This window comes from Garra rufa, chromosome 24 (genome assembly GCF_049309525.1).
Source record: "Garra rufa chromosome 24, GarRuf1.0, whole genome shotgun sequence".
Taxonomy (NCBI): Eukaryota; Metazoa; Chordata; class Actinopteri; order Cypriniformes; family Cyprinidae; genus Garra; species Garra rufa.
The window spans coordinates 30,279,174-30,294,739 of record NC_133384.1 but is presented as its reverse complement, the minus strand read 5'-3'; the positions used below and the strand labels follow the sequence as shown (position 1 = coordinate 30,294,739).

At 34.6% G+C, this 15,566-nt stretch overlaps 1 protein-coding gene across 1 annotated transcript in view; it reads right to left on the bottom strand.

Moving 5' to 3' along the window:
- Nucleotides 1–15,566, bottom strand: part of cubn (cubilin (intrinsic factor-cobalamin receptor)) — a 50,469-nt gene that overhangs the window by 29,149 nt on the left and 5,754 nt on the right. The window contains exons 7-19 of the mRNA XM_073830595.1: nucleotides 15,189–15,357; nucleotides 14,886–15,017; nucleotides 12,936–13,031; nucleotides 6,922–7,046; nucleotides 6,645–6,831; nucleotides 6,444–6,562; nucleotides 4,481–4,715; nucleotides 4,104–4,285; nucleotides 3,864–4,026; nucleotides 2,781–2,971; nucleotides 2,536–2,692; nucleotides 823–1,001; nucleotides 562–727 (exon numbers count right to left, since the gene is read on the bottom strand). Of these exons, the coding sequence (XP_073686696.1) occupies nucleotides 562–727; nucleotides 823–1,001; nucleotides 2,536–2,692; nucleotides 2,781–2,971; nucleotides 3,864–4,026; nucleotides 4,104–4,285; nucleotides 4,481–4,715; nucleotides 6,444–6,562; nucleotides 6,645–6,831; nucleotides 6,922–7,046; nucleotides 12,936–13,031; nucleotides 14,886–15,017; nucleotides 15,189–15,357 (2,101 nt within the window). The remainder of the gene's footprint in view (nucleotides 1–561; nucleotides 728–822; nucleotides 1,002–2,535; nucleotides 2,693–2,780; nucleotides 2,972–3,863; nucleotides 4,027–4,103; nucleotides 4,286–4,480; nucleotides 4,716–6,443; nucleotides 6,563–6,644; nucleotides 6,832–6,921; nucleotides 7,047–12,935; nucleotides 13,032–14,885; nucleotides 15,018–15,188; nucleotides 15,358–15,566) is intronic.

Below are 15,566 nucleotides of genomic sequence, written 5' to 3'. Positions count from 1 at the left end.
CAGCCGGTAGTTATCACAGAAATAAGCCCCAACAGTGTGATCAGGACCCGACGCGAAGCGGAGGGTCTTGTATCACACTGAAGGGGCTTATTTCGCGATAACTACAGGCTGCCTGTACATTATCCCGCTTATTACACGGCTACTTGCCACATAAGAAAAAAAATGGACATGAATATGAATTTGAAACCTTTTATTGGCATATTTGTTTTAAATTAACATTTTTATCCTTCCGCGAAACAATATAGTACCACGTGACTAACATTCAAACTATGTACGTTAGTAAGACAATTTAAATAGATTAATGTCGAAATTTTCCATTGTTAATTGTGGTTTTCCAGTGTTTTTCACAAGATGGCGCCAAACGGTAATCTTTGTTGGCACAGAGGGATTTTAAACATACAAGTAGTACCGGCTATGCGTTATTACTTTGGAGCGGTGATTATTTGAAAAGAACGAACCTGCAAATGTCTCAACTGACCAATCAGAATCGAGCATTCCAGAGAGCCGTGTAATAAACATATTTAAACAACCTACAGTCGAAAAAACAAAACAATAGTTTACCTTGCTCTGCAGATGCAAACTCAGCAGTGAAACCATGGTTGGACACGGATGAATCTGTTCTGAATCGGATATACAGGGACCTCTGGGTGGACTCCAGCATGGGAGGCATGTTAATTCCACAATATCGACCAATCAGAGGGGAATCTTCGCTGGGGCCGTCTCTCACCTGAGTGAGTAGAGAGTGACGTTTCAGAGAAAGTGTAAAGTGTAATCTGTAATGTATGTTAGCTGAATAGGATTAGCACAAAGCTAATGTCATACCTCAACATAATCGAAGGCACAGGTGCTGCTTCCCTCAACGTCAAAAGTGAGGAAGTTGAGAGTGACCACATAGCCCTCGGGCTGGTTAATGACCCACTCGCACACTTTGTTGTGGGGGTAGGGGTCGGGGTGCATGGGAGTGCGAATCTGACCCGTTCCAGAAAGGGTTCCTCCACAAGCTAGAGAAAACGTTTCAAATCTGAGATCATGTTGGGGTGGGAGGGCACTTATCATACTTACAGTTGAGGTCAAAAGTTTACATACACCTTGCAGTCTATAAAATGTTATTGTTTTACCAAAATAAGAGGGATCATACAAAAAAATGCATGTTATTTTTTTGTTTAGTACTGACCTGAATAAGATATTTTACATAAAAGATGTTTGCATACAGTCTACAAGAGAAAATAATGGTTGAATTTATAAAAATGACCCTGTTCAAAAGTTTACATGCACTTGATTATTAATAATGTTGTTACATGAATGATCCACAGCTGTTTTTTTTTTTTTTTTATGCTCCCACAAATTCTTTGGTTTTTCAGCATTTTGTATTTGAACCATTTCCAACAATTATGATTTTGAGATCCATCTTTTCACACTCATATGCAACTATTACAGAAGGTTCAAACACTCACTAATGCTTAAGAGGGAAACACAATCCCCCGGTTTCACAGACAAGGCTTAAGCCTAGTCTAAGACTAAAATGTAAGTCTGAGCTGTTTCAACTGAAAGAAACTTGCACTGACTAATCTTAACTTATATCAGTGCCTTTGTTTTGTCTCAAGATGCTCACCAGTAATGTTTTTTTCTAAGCATGTTAATAAATATTACTTAAATGTCCTAATTGAACTATGGGCTAATCCTGGCTTAGTCTAAGCCCTGTCTGTGAAACCAGGCCAATGTGTTTAGATCAGGGTAAATTTAACTTATTTTGTCTTCTGGGAAACATGTAAGTATCTTTTGTAGCTTCTGAAGAGCATTAGTAAATGAAAAAAATATGATATTTAGGCAAAATAAGCAAAATGTACACATCTTCATTCTTCAAAAGTTTTCACCCCCTGGCTCTTAATGCATTGTGTTTCCTTTTGGAGCATCAATGAGCATTTGAACCTTCTGTAATAGTTGCAGATGAGTTGTGTGAAACATAGTTGTGGATCTCAAAATCACACAGTCACTGTTGTAAAGGGTTCTAAAATACAAACATGCCTAAAACCAAAAAATTTGTGGGACCTGAAGGATTTTTCTGAAGAACAGCGGGCAGTTTAACTGTTCAGGACAAACAAGGAACTCATGAACAACTATCACTAAACAAAAAAAAAAAAAAAAAAAAAAAAAAAAAAAAAAACAGCTGTGGATCATTTGATAACAATACAGTATTAAGAAATCAACTGTTTAAACTTTTGAACAGGGTCATTTTTATAAATTCAACTATTATTTTCTCTCGTGGACTATATGTAAATGTCTTTTATGTGAAATATCTTATTCAGGTCAGTACTAAATAAAAAAAAAATAACATGCATTTTGTATGATCCGTCTTATTTTGGCAAAATAATTAACATTTTGCAGATTCTGCAGGGTGTAGGTAAACTTTTGACTTCAACTGTATATTGTTTTCATAGAGTATGTTTCTGGTTTTTACTCTTTTACTTTGCTGAAAAATGGCAAAGTGCTTTGGCATCACACGCTAACATTAAAACGGAGGTTTCAGTGTCTCACCAACTTCATACATGGCCCTGAAGCCGGCACGGGACACAGAGCTGTCAGACTTGAAACGGATCCAGAGTCCATTAACGGTGGACAATATTGGTGCTGGCAGGGTGGTGCCACAGTACCTCCCAATGAGTGGGTCGGTCTCACCCGTCCCATCTCGAACCTAAAAGACATTTGGCTTAGTTGTGACATTCTAAGATCAAAATGATACTTACTTTGCCTCTCATCAACATTAATTACACAGATCATACCTCCACGAAATCAAAAAGACAGCCACTGTGAGTCTCCAAGTCCATGTGGGTGAAATTGAGTGCCACTTGTTCACTACGTGGCAGTCTGATCATATAAATGCACTGCCTATTGTGAGCATAGTTGTTAGGCCAGTTAGGAGAGATGATGATGCCTTCCGTGTTTGTAAAGATGCCTCCGCAGCCTGGGTCAGCTGATGACACAGAGTAAATTGCATTAAACTCAAGCAATTCATCCAAATATTGCAAGACATCTTTGAACCTAGTGCTGAACCAAGCATCATGTTCCTTTCTGAGTTTACAACATTTGCAATGTGACTTGTGACGTTTAATATCTATATAATGGCAATAAACCTTTTTATGAGCATTTAAAAGAACAGTATTCCACTGATGGATCCATTAAAATGATCTATAGTTCAGTTACTGGAATTACTGCTAATGCATTATGATTTCAGCACATTATTTACATAACCACCTACTGCAAACAAGAAAATAGTGCCATAAAATTAAGTTGTGCTCAGGAAACTGTTCACAAACTACCGTTCAACTGTTTGTAATCTATTCAACTGATCAAAAGTGTCAGTAAAGGCATTTATAAGGGTTAATGCAGTTATTTTAAACTTTTTATTCATTAGAGAATCCTAAAGAAAATTACAGTTTATACAAAGGTATTAAACAGCACAGCTGTTTTCAACATTGATAAAAGAATAAATGTTTCTTACGCAGCAAATCAGCATATTAGAATGATTTCTAAATGGTCATGTGACATTGAAGAGACATTGAGTTAAGATGCTGAAAATTCAACTTTGCCACCACAAAAATAAATTATATTTTAAAACTTATTATTATAATATAATACATTATTTTAGAATGTAATAATATCGCACAATATTACTGTTTTTACTTCATTTTTATCAAATAAATGCAGCCAGAGACATCTTTCAGAAACATTAATTTCCCTTTTTAAGTTAAACCTTTTTTTATTCCTATTCAAACATTTAAATGGTAGTGTACAGGTATATTATCCAGAAGTATTGTCCCATAATTCCCCTCTCTGTGCGTTTTGACACCACAGACTTTACTTACATGGTGAAGTAGTGTAAGTAATGTGAAATCCTCTATCGCTGATGCTGAAATCAGAGTGAAAGTGGATCCAGGCAGTTGGTCCTGTCGTCTGTAGCGGTGGTGGTGATGCTGTACTGCAGTATTTTCCCAGAACTGGGTCTTCTGGAAGCAGTCCATCTCTGATCTACAAAATAAACCCAAAAACTGAAGACTTTTAACACATATGCGAAAAAGGTGGACCCAAGATGCAACAAACTTTACCTCCAGGTAGTCAAAGTCACAGTTATCATGGTGCTCTAGGCTGAGGGTGCCAAAAGCAAATGTGATGAGCAGACCAGGGTTCACATTTACTGTCCAATAGCAGTCCCGGCTAGGTGGATAGTTACCTGGATAACCAGGTGACTTGACATCACCGTATGTATTGGTCAACTCCCCACCACACACTGGAAAAGAAAGAAGTATTGGAATAAGAAACTATTTAGGTGCAATACAGATGCAGCCACATTTACTGCTGTTTGGTGAATTTTCACATGCAAAATCCACTAATTTCAATAGGAATTGGGAATTTTCACATCATAAGACCGTTTGCCTGAAAGAAATACTAATGTGAGTTTAATTTAAGGTCATCCTTGGTTTACCTGGTGCTTGTGATTGCCAGGCCACTGTGAAGCCGCGACCACTGACTGAATGGTCGGAGCGGAACCAGAAGTACAGAGTATTGTGGGAACTGAAGAGTTCGGCTGGGGCGGCGGTGCCGCAGAATTTCCCGATCACGTAAGCTGAGGCACTCTCGCCATCGTGGACCTCCAGGAAATCGAAGTTGCAGTTGGCGCTGTTCTCGATGTCGAAGAAAGGGAAGGTAATCCGTAGAATCTGGGAAGAAAAATCATAAAAAGGGACAATGGATAATCCAGCAATGCATCTTGAAAAAAAAAAAAAAAATCAGCAGATTATCAAAGGCGGCCTCATATTACATAATCTGATGATGCAGAGTTTAAAAAAATACTCTACCAGTCAAAAGTTTTTGAACAGTATAATATTTAAGGATTTTAAAGAAGTCTCTTCTGCTCACCAAGCCTGCATTTATTTGATTCAAAGTACAGCAAAAGCAGCAATATTGTGAAATATTTTTACTATTTAAAATAACTGCTTTCTATATGAATGTATTTTAAAATGTAATTTATTCCTGTGATCAAAGCTGAATTTTCTGCATCATTACTGTAGTCTTCAGTGTCACATGATCCTTCAGAAATCATTCTAATATGCTGATTTGCTGTTCAAGAGACATTTATTATTATCAATATTTAACACAGTACAGTACATTTTTTCAGGATTCTTTGATGAATAGAAAGATCTAAAGATCAGCATTTATCTCAAATAAAAAGCTTTTGTAACATTATACACTATACCTTTCAAAAGCTTAGAGTCAGTATAATTCAAAAAAAGCAAGAATGCTTTAATTTGATCAAAAGTGATGATAAAGACATTTAAAATGTTACAAAAGATTTCTATTTCAGATAAATGCTGTTCTTTTGAACTTTCTATTCATCAAAGAAACCTAAACAATCTACTCGGCTATTTTTAATAGTAATACTAATAAATGTTTTTTGAGCAGCAAATCAAAATCATGTGACTGGAGTAATGATGCTAAAAAAATTGCTTTAAAACCACAGGAATAAATGACACTTTAAAATACATTCAAACAGAAAACTTTTATTTTAAATAGTAAAGATATTTCAAAATTGTACTGTTTTTGCTGTACTTAAGATAAAATAAATGTAATAATTTAATAATAAAATAAAATTTCATTTACAATCTGCAAAGAAAAAAATCTTAGACATATTAATATACCAATTTGTTTGGAGAAAAGTCTTGAAAGAATATGATTATTGGAAATAATAAATGTGATTTTACACATGAAATCACAGCATTCTATTTTAAAAAAGTGTACGTTTAAGACAAAATATAGTTATGCCACAAATAAATATTTTTTATATTTATTTTAATTAATATAAATTATATATATTTATGAAAAACTAAGTTAACTGCAAAAAAATGAATATTTAAGAATTATGCACTTTTTCATAATCAAAAAAGGTCTAATATAACCTAATCTGATTATGTGAAAAATATCAATAAAAACTTCATTACCATTACGTACAATGTTTTCATAAAATAAGCACCAAGAATTTTCAAATTATGTATATATCAGTCAAGTAAATAAAAAGTATTCAAAATGTATCATTTAAGTTACAAACATGATCAAATACTCCATTTAATAGAACATTACATTTGATTTGTTTGTTTATGCACAAATCAGCTTTTTCACACAATCTGTAATTTTCTGTCACTGTTTGGATGTAGTAGAAGACATCATTGTCTTCTGTCACTGGCCATTAAATAATGTCTTCAGGATCATTTATATATGTAAAAAAAACAGCTAAGAATTGAACAAATACGAATCATATCTTTGTGGCATTTTTTTCACTTCTTGAAAGCAAAAATGATACAAATAGGCACTATTTTTTGAATCAGAACCCCAAAATTTGTTTATTTACAGGACCGAATTTTTAAAAAGGTCACTGATGTAGCTTTACTAACCTGGCTGGGGTCGGTTCTGATGACCCACGCACAGCTGACCTGGTGATCATAATCGCCCGTTCCAGGATTCGTAGGATAGCTGAAAGTGCCAGCTGGACTTTCCAGAACTCCTCCACACTCTTAAGCACACAAAAGGTCATAAGGTCCCCATATGGAAAAACATACACTATCACATACATCACTTTTCCAATAAACACAAACCTTGCTGTGGAGTCTGGCACTGCGGGCCTGTCCATTGGGAGGTGCAGGTACAGGTGTAGCCGTTGATGCCGTCAGTGCAGGTGCCTCCATTCTGGCAGGGATTGCTAGAGCATTCATTCACATTCTGATCACAGTTTTGTCCTGCCCAGCCCGGGTCGCAGCGACAGATGTAGCCAGTTGCAGTATTCTAGGAAGATTGCAGAAAGAAAACATGCTGACTGCTGTAGTTTGATGGAAACAGAACAGAGAGAGGAAGTTATAAGAGATAAACACTTACCTCACATTGACCATTTACACAAGGGTTACTAGTGCCACAGGTGTCAGTGATCTGAGTACAACCCGTAGGTCCGTAGCCATTACCCACATAACCAGGAGGACAGGTGCATGATGGGATAATGCTTCCTGGAAGGAGAACAAAAATGATCCCATTTATAATGTAAATCAGAAATGATTCTTCTACTCAGGTTTTATTTTTCTTTAATATCCCCCCCCCCCCCCCAAAAAAATTGCAAATGACGGCAAAGATGAGACAACAAATGCACATCCTGGCAAATAATTCAAGGAAAAGTGCAGATTAATAAGACTACAGTCAAAGACACCCAACATAATATGATATAGATATATGAATAACTACTAAATATCACAGCATTTTATTTTAAGAAAGTGTACTTCTTCAGGAACAAATATAGTTTTTAAATTTTATGTGTTTTGTATTTTATTATATAAATTTTCTATTTAAATATATCAATTAAAAAAAGGTTCATTTTCACCATCAAAAATGTTATTTATTTAATTGGATAGCAGTTTAGTCTGGGTAAAACTGACTGGAATGAATGAATATGACAAAATATATTATAAAATATTTATTATATATAAAATATATTAAACAGTACATAAAAATATATATGACATAAGTAACACTGAATATCACAGCATTTTATTTTTAAACTTGAGGAAAAAATTTTTGTTAGTTTTCTTTTTTATTTATTTTATGTTACTAAAACAATAGAGATAAATGGGAAAAAAAGGTTTAATTTTCAGCATCAGAATTTTTATTTATTAAAATAAGGTAAATAAATTAAATCAACATGTTAGTTTTGTATTTTATTATTTTTGTTTTTTATTTATTTTATTTTATTAAAACATTGAAGATGAAATTTAAAAAAAAATGGTTTAATAATTTATGTTATTTATTAAAATTAGTATATACACGCTATATTATATATATATTAATATATTTGACTGGAATTAATGAATTTGACAAAATATTGACAAAATGTATAAACGGTATATAAAAAAATATATGACATAAGCAACAGTAAAAATCACAGCATTTTATTTTTTTTTTAAAAAAAAGTGTATTTCAGGAAAACAAAGTTTTACATTTTTTGTATTTTTCTTTTGTATTTTTGTAGATATTTATTTATTTTATTTGACTAAAAATAACTTTAAAAATCACAGCATTTTATCAAAAAAAAGTGTAATTTTTTTATTTAATTTTATAATTTTCTTTGTTATTACAATTTTTTACCATCAAACTAACTGGAATATTTATATGTATATATGTATAAATTTAAGAAAAAAAATTATGTTTATATATTAAATATATTTCTATATAAATTATATGACTATAAATATATGCATGTAAATACATGTAAATATTATTTAAATATATAATATATATGTGTGCCTTTACATATACACAATAAACATACACAGTACACACACATATAATATATGTACACAAAAACTTTTGTTTTGGGTGTAATTAATCAAAATTAATCGATTTGACAGCACTACACGATATATGTGACCCTGGACCACAAAACCAATCATAAGGTTAAATTTTACAAAACTGAGATGTTTACATCATATGAAAGCTCAATAAATAAGCCTTCTATTGATATATGGTTTGTTAGGATAGGACAATATTTGGCCGAGATACAAAATCTGGAATCTGAGGGTGCAAAAAAATCAAAATACTGAGAAAATCACCTTTAAAGTTCTCCAAATTAAGTTCTTAACAATGCATATTACTAATCAAAAATCACATTTTGATATATTTATAGTAGGAATTTTACAAAAAACTTCATGGAACATGATCTTTACTTAATTTCCTAATGATTTTTGGCATAAAAGAAAAATCTATAATTTTGACCCATACACTCTAAAAAGTGCTGGGTTATTTTTGTAAACACATTGCTGGGTTAATTGTGCTGGGTCAAAATTCTGGGTTGTTTGAGGCACTGTAAACACACAGTTGGGTTGATCATGCTGGGTCAAATGGACTATAAGGGGTTCTTTCACTATGAACACCTGGGTTGGGTTATTTTGACCCAACCGGTTTGTTTATTTTTTTCACTTCATCGAACATTCTGGATTCTTCACTCGTCTCGTCGCCAGGCGGTCACACACCTCGCAGCAAGCAGGATTATAAGGTAAATTAATAATATGATTATATAATTATTTACCTTTATTTTTAATAAGTTGTGTTTTAGAGCGTACTGATTTCACTGTTTAATGCAATATTTGATATGTCGCTGTGCGGGGTTGGCATTTTATTCCGTGAATGACGAACGTTGTAACTTAAGCAGCCTAGCGATGTACTTTTTTGCCTCAACAATCGCTTTATTGTTATATAAAGTGTGTGTGTGTGTGTGTGTGTGTGTGTGTGTGTGTGTGTGTGTGTGTGTAGTGTTATTTGTATAATTTACAGTATACATATGGCCTTTATTTTAACGCCTTATGGAAAGAGTAGGTCAGAAATACGGGGGTAAGTTCCTTTACTGTCTGCATACTGTATTGCTTTGTAATGTTTTGTCAAAATTAGATCATTTCATACAAAAATTGATCTTTTAAGGGCATATTTTTCAAGTAAATGTTTGCGACGTGCCGAATCCAACGATAGATCCATATGTTTTATGTTGAGCATTTTCGCGGTTTTTTCCTTGAGGTAACTTATCTGCATTAGCTAAAACGTTATGTCCCTTACTTTAATAATGTTAAACCACAATATGACTGGTATGTACTATTGTTTATTACTTAAATGTAATGTTGTCTTAGCTACAGTATGTAAAGTTAGACTTAATCTCTCGTGGTGTATGTGGCCGTTCACATGTCGCGTTTTTTGCGCACTGAAGTTCGTTATTATACGCTCATAATGGAAGCTCATTTTTTCCAGGCGCGGGACATGGTTGCTTAGCAACGGCAGACGCCATGGGAGAGCAAGCTGCGTTTTTGGAAAGAAAGCGACGCGTCTTGCGTTTTCACGCGTTTTTAGGCGCGGCATGTGAACGGCCCCTTACTCTTCCTCTATTTTAGTGAATGCCTGTGTTGCATTACAAACTAGGAGACCAGTATAAACCTTAAACTTATTGAACCACATTTGTTTTTCAGATTTGATCAGATTTCACAAGACTTTAGGAAGCTATATCCAGAGGCAGACTTTTTGAAGACTGGGCTACAGTTGCAGACCTAATTCATGCCAGTGCTCAGTGAGGTGCATTCAGAGCTGGGTGACATGACTTAAGGTAAGCTTTTTCTAATAATATGTCAATCTATAAAACAATATGCAACTGTATTTGACACACATCAACTGGTAAATACAATGGTACAGTAACACTTAACTAGTTGCTTATTAGCTTGTATATTGGCTGTTAATTAGTACTTATGAAGCACAAACTGATGCCTTATTCTGCATGAGCATTTTCTACATCCCTGAATCTGACCCCATACCTAAACTTAACCTGCAGTAGTTGAATGAGGGTGGGAATTAATTTGCATTATTTAAAGGAATGAAGAAATCTTCTTATGAAAGTGTTTCAGTTTGTTTTGATTATAAAATATGGTTCACAGTTTGCATATTATTCCTATGGTTTAGATGCTAAAGGGGAAAGTGCTTTCAAAGTCCTGCCCACTCTGGATAAAAGGTCTTCAGACCCACAACCACGGAATCCCGGAGGCCATTCATTGACGTACAACCTGTAAGTTTTGTTTTACGTTTTCTGCTCTAATAAGGGTGTATGTATATATATATAAACACAGTGGTGGCCAAAATTATTATAACAGTTGTATTTTCACCAGCTAAAAAATTATTTTAAGTCAGTGTTTTTTATCTTTTGCTGTAGTGTGTCAGTGAGAAATATCAGTTTACATTGGCACAACAGCCAATCCTCCACAGAGATCTGATCTCATCATCATCCAGTCTGTCTGGAATGACATGAAGAAACAGAACAAACTGAGACAGACTAAATCCAGAAGAACTGTGACAACGTCCCCAAGATGCTTCAAGAGACCTACCTGCAAAGCTACCTGAAAAACTATGTGCAAGTGCACCTAGTGTAGGGCAAAAGCTGCTTTAAACGCAAAAGGACGGTCAAACCAAATGTTGATTTAATTTAGTTAATCAAGGTTAATTGATTAAGAACATTTATTTATGACATTATTTTTGACAGAGTCATTTTATGACATTTTTAGACAAGTGCTTAAAACTTTTAACAGTATTGTAGCTTTGCAGTTAGGTCTCTTGGAGCATCTTGGTGACGCTTTCACAGTTCTTCTGGATGATGATGAGATCAGATCCTGTGTGGAGCACAAAACAAAAATGTCACTGGATTATCACAATTAATGGCAAAATGAATGGAAATGTAAACCGATATTTCCTACTGACACACTACAGCAAAAGATAGAAATCACTGACTTAAAACCTTATTTAGCTGGTGAAAATACTAGTTTTCTAATAATTTTGACCACAACTGTATGAAAAGTTGAGAAGCAAAATGAGCATTTATTTCATGCCTCTGTGTTTATGTTCATAAAATACACTTAACTTAAAATGTAATGTTGCAAGACTAAATGCCGTATAATTAACAGGTGGGGACCAACATGGTGGATTTGAGCCTTGGGATGAGACAACAACATTTCTAGACCTTCACCATTGTTCCAGGCCATGCCATTGAAGCGGACTTGTTGCCTGGGAATTTCTCCAGCTTGCAGTATATCATATTGATGGACATAAGTCTTCATGTGTGAAGTTTTTTTTTTGGCCACTTGTAACATGTTTTAAATTGTAAGAATTGTCTGGTGGACTCTTTGTTTGGCTTAGTTTTAATGGCACGATGTTTGGAATGATTCTAATGTGGTAATAATTCATTTTTGAGTGTTCTGCTGCTGCAATGTTGACATAAAGAATATGAATATAGTGTGCCTTGTTTACAGTTTTGTGTTTAAAAGAAACTGATCTACTAAAACCGTTATTTGTGTCTTTAAGGGTTGGACAAAATGTGTGACAGCTACACCTATTTGAAAACTGTATTAAAAAGAAATATGAAAACTCATTAAAATGACATTTACATATTCATTTTTTTGTGTTGTGTAACTGTATTACAGAAAAACAATAATAATTTTACATTCTTTTGTGATTTATATATTATTATTGGTAAATATAAAGGTAGCAAGGCAATTAGACAATAAATAACCCAATATTTTGGTAGTTTTTAACCCAGCAACACAGTTAATCTGACCCACTGGTTGGGTCAAATAAACAACCCAGCATTTTGGGTCAAATGATTTAACCCAGCACTTGGGTCAAAACAACCCAACGCGTGTTCTGTCCCATAGTTACCCAGCAGCTGGGTTATGGTTGGGTTATTTTTTAACCCAGCACTTTTTAGAGTGTACCATGTATTTTTGGCTATTGCTACAAATATACCCCAGCGACTTAAGACTGGTTTTGTGGTCCAGGGTCACATATATATAGTATATTAGACACATTAGCAATACACCAATGATTCTGAAGAAAAATTTAGAAAGAATATTATTAATAAGACTATAATCAAATATATGAAACATAATATTACACATATATGAATAACTACTAAAAATCACAGCATTTTATATAAAAAAGGTACCACTTCAGGAAAAATAGTTTCCAATATTTTGTCAACAAAAATGTTATTTCCCAGAATCAGATGCCTTTTAGTCACAGTAAAATTGACTGAAATTAATTAATAAGACCAAATAGATAAAATGTTAATAATATTTCTGTCAAAAGACTAACACTGACTAAAACAAACAAACTTGTAAAACTGACACATACAGCAATATTGTCTTTTATATCAGGAGGTTACACCACAGCAACTAAAGTTTAACACCCATTTTATTGATCCTGTTATAACATACTGGAATGCTACTAGTCATGCGCTGCTGTAAAGAATAACTACAGTAAAAGTATGCAGTGATTGTGTGTGTGTGTGTGTGTGTGTGTGTGTGTGTGTGTGTGTGTGTGTGTACCTGGAGAAGAAGTACATGTCGCCAGTGGATGACATCCTCCATTGTTAGTGGAGCAGATGTCAGCCTGAGTGCAAGTCTTCCCATCTCCCTCATAGCCTGAGGACACACACAAGGGGTCAGCAGTCTCATCTTACATTTAATGGCTATTTTAGCTCCATCATTTCAGTGCGTCTGGTCTTCCTCTCCAATCTAGCAGTCAATTGAGACTTGTAAAGCTGAATAAATTATCAAGACCCGCAGACAGCACTGTCCTCAATGAACCCAGCTAATGGATCTCTCCACCCCTTCTAGCTTTCTCTCCATCTCTCCCAGAGGGAATATATTGAAATTTTAGATCACACAAGCATCTGTCTCTCTTTGAAACATACTACAGTTAGGAAAAAAACATGATTCAGCAGGATTTTACAGGCCAGAGGACATGCAAACGTACTAAAAATAGGCATGTTTTATGTTCCCAGCCATCTCTAGAGGGAAATTATGAACTCGAAATGATTCAGATACTAAATAATAAGATATCAAATGCATAGTTCAGCCAAAATAAGTCAAATTTTAGAATGTTTCTTACATAAACCTAACTTATTTATTTGAAAGAAATTAATAATTTAATAAAGGATGCATTATATTGATCAAAAGTGCTAAGTTTCAAGTGTTGCATGTGTTTTTGTCCTGTAGCTTTTCTTTTCTTTTTTTTTTAACTAGGCATAAATTTTTCATTATGTTTAGTAAAATCATTTATTAGTCTTAGGTGGGATAGGTATTTTCGGGAGGGGGGCGCCAGATTTTGTAATGGTTTAAAGGGGGGTGCGAGCAAAAAAGTTTGAGAACCACTGCCCTAGTGAAAAAAAACTCTGCAGTTGTACTTTTGGTATACTAAACTGGTATACTTTGCTAAATTGGAACAAATAATTATGTGCTTAATGCACTTTAATTGTGCAAAAGGTCCAACTTAAGACATCATTGATATCAAAAGTTTCAATCCCACTTTCAGAAAACTCCTTCAGGTCCCACAATTGTTTTTTGTTTGTTTTTTCAGCATTTTTGTGTATTTGAAGCCTTTCCAACAACGACTGTATGATTTGGAGATCCATCTTTTCACACTGAGGACAACTGAGGGACTCATATGCAACCATTACAGAAGGTTCAAACACTCACTGATGCTCCAGAAGGAAAAACAATGCATTAAAATCCGGGGGGGTGGAAACTTTTGAACCGAATGGAGATGTGTACATTTTTCTTATTTTGCCGAAATATCATATTTCTCTTCATTTAGTACTGCCCTTCAGAAGCTACAGAAGATATGTTACATGTTTCCCAGAAGACAAAATAAGTTAAATTTACCCTGATCGTCAAATTCCAAAAGTTTTCACCCCCTGGCTCTCAATGCATGTTTTTTGTTTTTAATCTGGAGCATCAGTGAGCATTTGAACCTTCTGTAATAGATACATGTGAGTCCCTCAGTTGTCCTCAGTGAGAAAAGATGGATCTCAAAATCATACAGTCATTGTTGGAAAGTGTTCAAATAAACAAAAATGCTGAAAAACCGTAGGACCTGAAGGATTTTTTTCTGAAGAACAGTGGGCAGTTTAACTGTTCAGGACAAGCAAGGGACTCATGAACAACTATCACTAAACAAAAAAACACAGCTGTGGATCATTCAGGTAAGAACACATTATAAGAATATTAGAATGACTTCAGAAGAATCATGTGATAATTTCAGCTTTGCATCACAGGAATAAATTAAAATTTGAAATATAATATAATAATATTAAAGGTATTTTAAATTATAATAGTTTTCCAGAATATTACTTAGTGAATATAAGAGATTTTTACAAATCTTACCAACCCTAAACTTTTGTACAGCAGGGCACAAATTCATTTTTGGGTGAACTATTCTTGTTAAGACAACAGGTCTTATTTTAAATTGCATGAGAATCAGGATGTGAGCTAAACCTGGAGGACACTGGCCACAGTGGAAGGAGCCCATGGTGTTGAGACAAGGCACCATGGGGGAAGTCGAACAGCCTCCATTGTTTGTGGCACATTCATCGACATCCTGGCAGCTGTAACCATTCCCCTGCCATCCTGAAGGAACCGAAAGAACGAATTTCATTAAAAGATGTTTTTGATCTGTTGGTCTATTAAATGCCTTCAATGTAAATACACCCAATAGTCTTTCACATAAACTATCTAAAAAAAGCTAAATGATTGACATAATCATATCTGATGTGGCTCAGCTGGGCTGAGTGGTCTAACCTGCAGGGCAGGCGCCACAGTAGAACGAGCCCAGAGTGTTGAAGCACTGCACAGGGGGATTTGTGGAGCAGGGTTTGTTCGGGAGGCTGCACTCATCGATGTCAGCTGTGCACGCTGACTGTCCGGGTGGAGACATCCAGCCAGCATCACAGATACACTTATACTTGGGCTGAAAAGAGATGTCAGAGAGATGCATGTTGTTTTAAAGGTGTATGACTTTGTTTTGTAGAACACAAACGGAGACGTTAAGCAGAATGTTCATGCTGCTCTTTAGTATGTAATGAAAGTGAATGGTGACCAAAATGGCCAAACACCATAAAGTATCATATGTCATGTATACATACACTACCGGTCAAAAGTTTGAACAGTAAGATTTTA